At 39.4% G+C, this 8,338-nt stretch overlaps 1 protein-coding gene across 1 annotated transcript in view; it reads left to right on the forward strand.

The window, feature by feature from the left end:
- HIVEP1 (human immunodeficiency virus type I enhancer binding protein 1) overlaps positions 1-8,338 on the forward strand; it is a 111,702-nt gene that overhangs the window by 72,507 nt on the left and 30,857 nt on the right. Inside the window, exons 4-6 of the mRNA XM_018570736.1 lie at positions 1,355-1,482; positions 4,497-4,672; positions 5,846-5,947. Coding sequence (XP_018426238.1) covers positions 1,355-1,482; positions 4,497-4,672; positions 5,846-5,947 — 406 coding nt within the window. The remainder of the gene's footprint in view (positions 1-1,354; positions 1,483-4,496; positions 4,673-5,845; positions 5,948-8,338) is intronic.

Raw genomic sequence — 8,338 nt, forward strand, 5'->3', positions numbered from 1 at the left:
GTTGCCGGTCCCGGTGTCGAAGTTGGCGGATGATATGCCGCTTCCATCGGGCGTGTGGGCGGGAGCTGCGGCCGGCTGGCGTGTGGGCGAGGCGGGAGCTGAGGCCGGCTGGCGTGTGGGCGGGGGCGGGAGCTGCGGCCGGTCTTTACATTTAAAATTCAGTTATATGTGTAGCTACCCCGAAAATAAGACCTAGCGCTATCTTCAGGGATTTCTGTAATATGACACACCCTGAACTAGGTCTTATTTTCGGGGTAGGTCTTATATTACAGAAATCCCTAAAGATATCGCTGGGTCTTTCTTTCGGGGTAGGTTTTACTTTCGGGGAAACACGGTAATATGTGTAGGTGCAATAAATGAGGAAGATGGAAATTATGGTAAACAAACGCAGAGCAAAATTGCTCCGGTCCACAGGAATGGAACAAAAATTCTAAAGCTGTGCCACTAAGGGGATACAACATTTTTTCCAAACACAATGTGATTGCTATAATTTTTCTTTTTGAAAGGCTTTCCCCATACTAAATGTTTTTATGACATTCCAGCATTTCAATGGTCAGCTTAGTATTGCATTTTCAGTGGGAATCAGGCATTGAATCCTTAAGTCTCTCATTGTGAATTATTAGTTTGTAGTAAAAAAAAAAATAGTTCAAGCAGATTTCTAGTGCCCCTTTCACCTAGACATTGTTCAGATCCGCCTGTCCGTTTTTCAGGCGGACCTGACCGGAAGTTCAGTGTTGGACTGTGGACAAGCAGATATAAATGGACATGCATGCGTTTACCTCAGAGTCCGTCTAGGTCCAAAAAAACAACAGTTTTTGTGGACCTGAACACGACATATTGAAGGTAAAAAAATTCAACCTGACTTAAATGTGACATCCATTGTGTTGTGCTCTGATTTAGCAGGGGGTCAGTTCATGAATCCCCTGCTGATCGCAACAGAGACTGCCAATGTGAAAGGGGCCTTAAGTACTGTATTTACAATTGTAATAATGATGATCCGGTGTATTTTTAAATTCAATATTCGTTTTGTTTTTGCATGTGCAATAATAGATGCATTTGGAATCATTTGAGAGCCTTTTACATGAAGCCTCTATGTATGTTGCAATACACACAGCACCACCAACAGGCAGCTTAAGTCATTAATGATACATTATTGCATATAAGACATTTCTAGCCCAATCTTTGTACAGAAGAGATTTGCTGATTTAAATTGTTAGTGTGAAAAGCTATATATGAACAAGTACTAATTCACAACTGAATTCAATTCAAAATGTGCATGTTCCCATACTAATGGTTGCCACACATATGTTACACAAGTTACAATCATTAACCTTGTTTTTTCTTACCACATTAGTCATCTCAATGCCAGTCTTCAGTAAACCAGTCTGAAGATCAGAAAGCTGCAGAAGCAAGTAATGAACAGGAGAAAGAAGTGTTCCAAAATCGAAATGAGCCAAGAAGAGTGAAGATATTTGATGGAGGGCAAGTATTTTTAACTCCATTTTCTCTTTCTTGCTGGCCTGCTGGAAGTGATCACTGCATGTGCTGATACTTCCCCCATGTGCCCATATGAGATATTAAATGACTTCACTACTGATACATCACACCTGTCAGAAGAATAGGTGGACTGCATTTGCGTAAACCCTTCTAAAAATATGTTTTGGCTCAGCTGTATTTGCTTTGTTACTGTTTGAACGCCTAATCCACCAGTATGCCACAAGGAGTCAGACTAAATTCAGAACTCCTGCTCATTTGGCACAATTGGTCTGGATCAGTGACTTTGAATAACTGAAGCCGTGATCAGTCATGGGTCAGCATGATAGCTAGCCAAGTATAATTTTCAGAAGGAGCTAGAAATGAGAGCCCCATGTCCTTTTAACGAGTACAAGTACTCGGGAAAATGCCTGGTATCGGCTAGTGAGCAGTAGATATATGCTCCAACATTAAAAAACAAAATTTGGACAACACCAACAAATGTACCTGTGTCAGCCCTGCTTGCTCCTGGCAGCAGAAGTCCTGGCTTCCGAACGCTGTGAAGAATGAAGTGTGGGCGGCACATGTGCAGTCCATATCTTTGGGGGGGAGAGGAGGAGAGCAACGCTAAAGCTGGATGGACGCAGCCAGGAATGTGCACGTCGGACAGACACTGTGGGACCCAAGGAGTCTGCGGCGGATCAGAGACCGGCACCAGCGCTGGAGGGACTGTGGAAAATAAGTGGAAGGAAGAAGCTGTTCGGATCAAAAGGCATCATATTATGCAAGTCCTTATAGCAGCATTGTTGAAAGGGGGGGGTACTGTCTTTAATGTCACTTTAACATTTATTTAAGTGCAGTGTACCTAGCAATGAAGTCACATTTTTAACCACTTCAGCTCTTACACCTGTGCACTGCCTTTGGACCTAAGCACATTTTAATTTATGCTATGGGCCTCTTTATTAAGCAGTAGTTTTGGTATTACTTGATATCACATGATTCAGAGACAATTGATGTAACCCCTTCTACTCCTAGCGTTTTTAGAATGATAGATGTCTCTTCTCTACTGAGAAAAGTGTAACCATTTTTACTAACAATTTTTGACTTTGCTCAAAATTATTTTGGCTCCGGTCAAGACTTCCCCAATAAGCTGCTTGCTCCCATCTTTGTATGCAGCTTCATGGATCATTGTAAACTCAACAGTATCTTTAGAGCCCGTATCTGGACTTTTTCAGGCACAGGGCTCTGCATTTGACACTTTCCAGACCTGTGTGTTGGCCACAGAATGTTTTGCAAGTCCAAAGGCATAAGGCGCACTGCCTGTGGTGGGACCCAATCTCTGAAGACTCTTTAATGAGAAGGCCATGTGGGCTGGACATCGGGAGCTTTTTTTCTAAGATGTATTGGGAACAATAATAATCACCTCCATGAAAGGGATGAAAAGCTGAGGAAGGAACACACTCAGCACTTTTTATCTACCATTCAGCATTGGGTAGCATCTTCCTGCTACTGCTGCTCCTAGTTGCAAGAGACATGGGTTCCACCTTTGTTAGTCCTTGCTGCCACTCACAATGAACTGGTCATCTCTGCCCTTTTGAACGTTTCTGGTCTTACACAATGACTAGGTGGATTTAAGACTTAGATCCTCCTTCCTTCCCAAGGTGGTTTCTGCCTTTCACCTCAGACAGGGATTGCTTCCATCCCTCTGCTTCTGCTAAAAAGACGGACTCCCTCTTTGTTATACTTGATGGTCCTCACAAAGGGAAGCCAGCTTCACAGTCCACCATTTCTAGGTAGTTCAGAGAAATCATTCCTATGGTCTTAAGGATCAGGTTCTACCCTTTCCAGTCAAGGCTCATGCTACTAGATATGAGACTTTTTGGCATCGGATGTGTTTCCCAGATATGTAATGCTACCACCTGGTCTTCTGTTCACACATTCTCCAAGTTTTACCAGGTGGATGTTTAGGCCTTATTTCGTGTTAGCTTTGGGTGGAAGGTCCTCTTTGAGCTTCAGACTGTCCCTAGTTGTTTTTCTTTTATTATAGTTGGGCCCGTTGGCGTTTTGTTTGCTAGAAATGAGAGCCCCATGCCCACCCCTCAGTTGGACTCCTTTTGGAACTCGCAGTTGTCTCTGGATCCTGGGTCTCTCAATGAACAAAAAAGTATATTTTTGTACTCCCCTTTAAATCCTTTGTTCTGGCTGTTCATTGAGGGTAACCGGTTTCTATTCTTTGCACTGCTTTTTCAGTTTTGCGTTGCTTTTTTAATATGACACTGAAAAAAAAATGATAAAATTTAAGGGTTTAATAAAAAAAAAAAAAAGTTAATATGGTTAGAAAAAAAAAAAAAATCAGTCTGAAAATAATCGTGTCTTAAGGTGTTAATTGGGGCTTATTAGGGTGAACTAAGGGTCAATGGGTTAAATAGGAACACATTTTATTGAAAACAATTTTCCTACATTGCATTAACCCTTTTCGCTGCCAATGTCTTTTTTTTTTGCAGATGCTATAATCCACATTTTAGGCCTAAAAATTACTTAAAACATCAGCGGCTTCCGCCCGGCTTCCCCCTGCCAGCCGACATGAGGGGCAGCGGAGCCTGGGAAACAAGGCGGGTGTGTCAGGCAGGGTGAGGGGCGCACTATCTCGGCCCCTGGAAGCGTTCTGGAGGCAGCTGAGCCGCCGGAATCACTTCCAGTGTAAAGTCGACAGTCGGCTTTACAAATATGAACAGAGCCCCAGACGCTCTTTTTAAAGGCGCCCGTTACCACCGATGCATGACGTGGCAGCGAAAGGGTTAACTGATGCCATACTGTATGCAAACTAAAGGTCATTTCTTTGATCTGCAGATCTATGAAACAGATATAAAAGTAACAATGTGTCAGACTATCTGTTTTTTGATGGCATCAGTTTCTGTAGCTGTAGTAAGTTGAGTGTCCTCATTTGCATGTAAGCTTACAAAAACCTTAACAGATTGTTATAGTGGCTAGTTATTAAATGTAGTTAAATTTTTTTGTGGTAGGTATAAATCAAATGAAGAATATGTATATGTGCGAGGAAGAGGAAGAGGAAAATACATTTGTGAAGAGTGTGGAATAAGATGCAAGAAACCCAGCATGTTAAAGAAACACATTCGTACACACACAGACCTCAGGCCATACCACTGCAACTACTGTAACTTCTCCTTCAAAACAAAAGGTATGCAGTCCATATTATCTACTGTTGTCTTCCTCAGATTCATTTTTTTTTTAATCCCAAACTTTGGCCACACATGGTACTACTTTCACAGCCTCTGTCTGTAGTGCTGCTGTTAATCAGTAGATTTTGCTAGAAACATATACCATACACCTACATTGTAGCATTTGTATTTTCAATTGTGACACCTAATGGTGTAGCTCCAAAATCTCTACTTCTTTTCACCTTCTACAACATCCAAACAAAATTTACACCACACCTTGCAGACTAAATTAAGTTTGTCTTTGTTGTTGACTTGGATGCTTTAGCAACACATTACAAACTTCGTTCCTCTTGCTGTTTTTTTGTAGCCATTGCTTCCACCTGCTGGATGCCCTAATTAATACACATGCACCATCACAAAGGATCCTACACTTACGGCATGTGGGCTTACCCCTGAACTGATTTTGAGACAAGTGAGGGATACGCCAATGTATTTTAATTTAAACCACTAGATTTAGGGCGTATTCACCCAAAAAGCTTTCATTAACACTGTTTGCATCACTTTTTCTGCTTTTGAAAGGCTTCTTATGAGTTTGTCTGATCCCCATATATATTTTGGCACCAAATTGCACAGTAACATATGTGTTGAGAATAAACCCCCTGTGATTTTGTTCACAGGTTATTTTTCTAGGACTCCAAGTTCATTTCACATAATAGGCAACATATAGTTAGACATCATTTATGATTTAAATGCAGTATAACATATTTTTTCTGAGAAGACATTTAACTCGGGGGGGGGGGGATAATTAAGCCTGATTTACAAATTCTCATAATTCCAATGAAGAGAAAGTTATTGAGTGTGAATGACATTTTAAAATGGAATATTAATTAATTTGGTAAATCAAAGTAAAACACAAACAAGTGTCATGCTGACTGGACTAAGCATCCTTTTTATGTTAAAAGTAATTAAAAATAGTCTAATGTGGCAGTAATCCTTACTAATGAATCAAAAATATTTTTTTAACTATGCACCATAGTAGCTAAGGACAATAGGATTTTATGTAATTTTAGAGAACATTGTAAATACAGTACATGATCCTTATAATTAATATAATTTGAGAGCGAGTGTGGTATTTTGCTGCAAGTATCACTTTCATGTATCCACTTAAAATAATTCTACTATATGTTTTGCAGGCAATTTGACAAAACACATGAAATCCAAGGCTCACAGCAAGAAGTGTATGGATATGGGAATAGTAGTTGGCCCCGTGGATGATCAGGATACAGATGATTCTGGTAAGTTATTTTATATGATATATTTTTCTCTAAATACCCTGAAGCGCTTTGAGTTTGCTTGTGAGATTCCAACTGATGGCGTTAAAGCTGACATCCATTCATTGATAAAAACAAATCCTTGGGCCAAGCTTATCAATGAATTATTAATTCCTTCTTCTCCTACATGGCTCATTACTTCACACTATTAGAGTATAAAAAACAGTCTGAGAAACAGATTAACATCTGTTGTGAAGGAAGATGGTGACACCACTATGTTGTATTTCATATACAACACATTTTTTAAGAAGCTTTAATTCTAACATTTTACATTTTATTTCCAATGGTACAAACACAGTGAAATAACCTCCATAACAGCAAAAAGACAAAATATAAGCACTTTGCTAAACATGAATTGAAGGAAGAGAAAAAGCAAAAGTGATTAGCAGATGGTTGGCTATCTGTTATGCGTCTAATAGCATGATGGGGAAAGATGGTTAAAAATTATTAGAATGCCTTCTACAGTCCCAAACGCATCAAAAATGTGTTCAGCTGTTGTGCTTGCACTGTGCTTGACAAAAGAGCCAAGTGCACACATACAGTGGAACCCATACTTTTAGGGGTCAGTTACCCCAGCCAGCACAAATTGGGGTGGATGTGCTTTCCAGCTGCAGCTGAGTGTAGCTTGCCTATTGCAATGGGGCAATGGCCCGCCATTTACCCATGTAAGTTCAGTCAGACTTATAATAGCCATTGCAAGATAGATTCAGCAATTTAATGAAAATTATAATTAAGTCCTCATTCACACCTAGCGTTTTGTAGCGATTTTTCTGCGCTAAAAAACGCCCAAAACAAAATCCCATTAATTTCTATGGCCATTCTCACATCTGAGCATTTTGTCGCTTGTAGCAAAACGCCTGTCGCTGGAAAAAATACAGATTAAGCGACTTCTTGACCCCATAGACTTCAATGGAAACACTCAAAACCGTGCGTTTTAAAATGTTCACCCATTTTAATGCTCGCAATGTGTGATTCTGGCCAGAATCGGAACGCACTGCATCTGTTGTGAACGGGCCCTGAGGCAACCATTCAGTGAAGTTAGTTTGTGAAAAATCAATTCTCAATGATAATTGAGAAAAATCAATTCTCAATGATGATTTGAATCATATCGCATGATCAAATCATCATATGTATGGCATACATAAAATAAACAGTGGTTCAGGAATCCGAACCCTAGGAATATTTTTCTCATAATCTCTGTGGCTGCATGTATATTTGACTAGCAGACTGCCTCCTAACAAAACAAGACAAAGCTTACCAATTTCACTCATGTTCACACTCCCTTCTGCGTTCATTAACCTAAAAACAAAATTGTGATATATTTCAGCTTACCAGTCCTTAGATGGGCGACTGAATTATTGTTCTTTTTTTTTCCCCCCATCTTGTAATCCTGCCGTGCTTCCTGTCCTAGGATGACAACACTCACTCACTGTACTGCATTTATAGTACAGTACTGTATTTATAGAGGAGCAATGTTCTCACTCTATGATAGCATTGCAGGACTACAGAATTTCTCCCCTCTTCTCATCTCCAAAACAAAGGGGAAGGTTTTCTGTCCTAACACACTCCCTGATGACCTTGTTTGAGATAACACAGGAAGTGTGCACAGCACTGAATTTCTGGGCAGATCAACTGGTTCTTGTTTTGTTTTTTTTACTTATCAAACGGATACAACTAAATGCTTTTAATAGTATATTTACCAGACCAAAGGGGAGCAAATAAGGGAACTTCATTGTTAAGGGTTTATATACACTTTAAACAGAAATATTTATTGCAAACTATACCTGTTTATGCTTCAGCTGCCCTATTGTTCGACCGTTCTCCTTATCTGTGGCTGGTATTTTTCCCCTCTGTAAAGAGCCTGATATTTGTGATTTCTTTACTACTATAAACAGCTTTCTAGGTCTTTGTATCACTAATTGGCCCCTACATTCAGATGCAGATGCTGAGCATGTAATATAGAAGATGATCGCTGCCTTGTGGATCTTTAATAGTGCACTATAGAACCCTTTTCATTTGCTGTTATTAACTAATATTCTTAATTACCTATTTAACTGAATACTTTATATTAGCGAAAGTATTCACTTTACGTTTAAATGCCACACTTCCCAAAGTTTCACAGATCCTGAGAAATTAATTTTAATCAGCATTAGGATAATTTATTAGAACTTACATTTATAATCAATGCTTATATTCTCAACAACCTAATATTATATATTATTCATTTAGACCATATACCTTTCTTCCATTCCTATTAATTTTTTTATTCCGTTTATTGAGCTCAAACAGTTATAAACAATTATTAAACTGTTTGAATATGAACAGTAACAATTAATATGCAAAAGCATATGAAAA

This window comes from Nanorana parkeri, unplaced genomic scaffold (genome assembly GCF_000935625.1).
Source record: "Nanorana parkeri isolate BGI_ZX_2015 unplaced genomic scaffold, ASM93562v1 scaffold1588, whole genome shotgun sequence".
In the NCBI taxonomy this organism is placed as follows: domain Eukaryota; kingdom Metazoa; phylum Chordata; class Amphibia; order Anura; family Dicroglossidae; genus Nanorana; species Nanorana parkeri.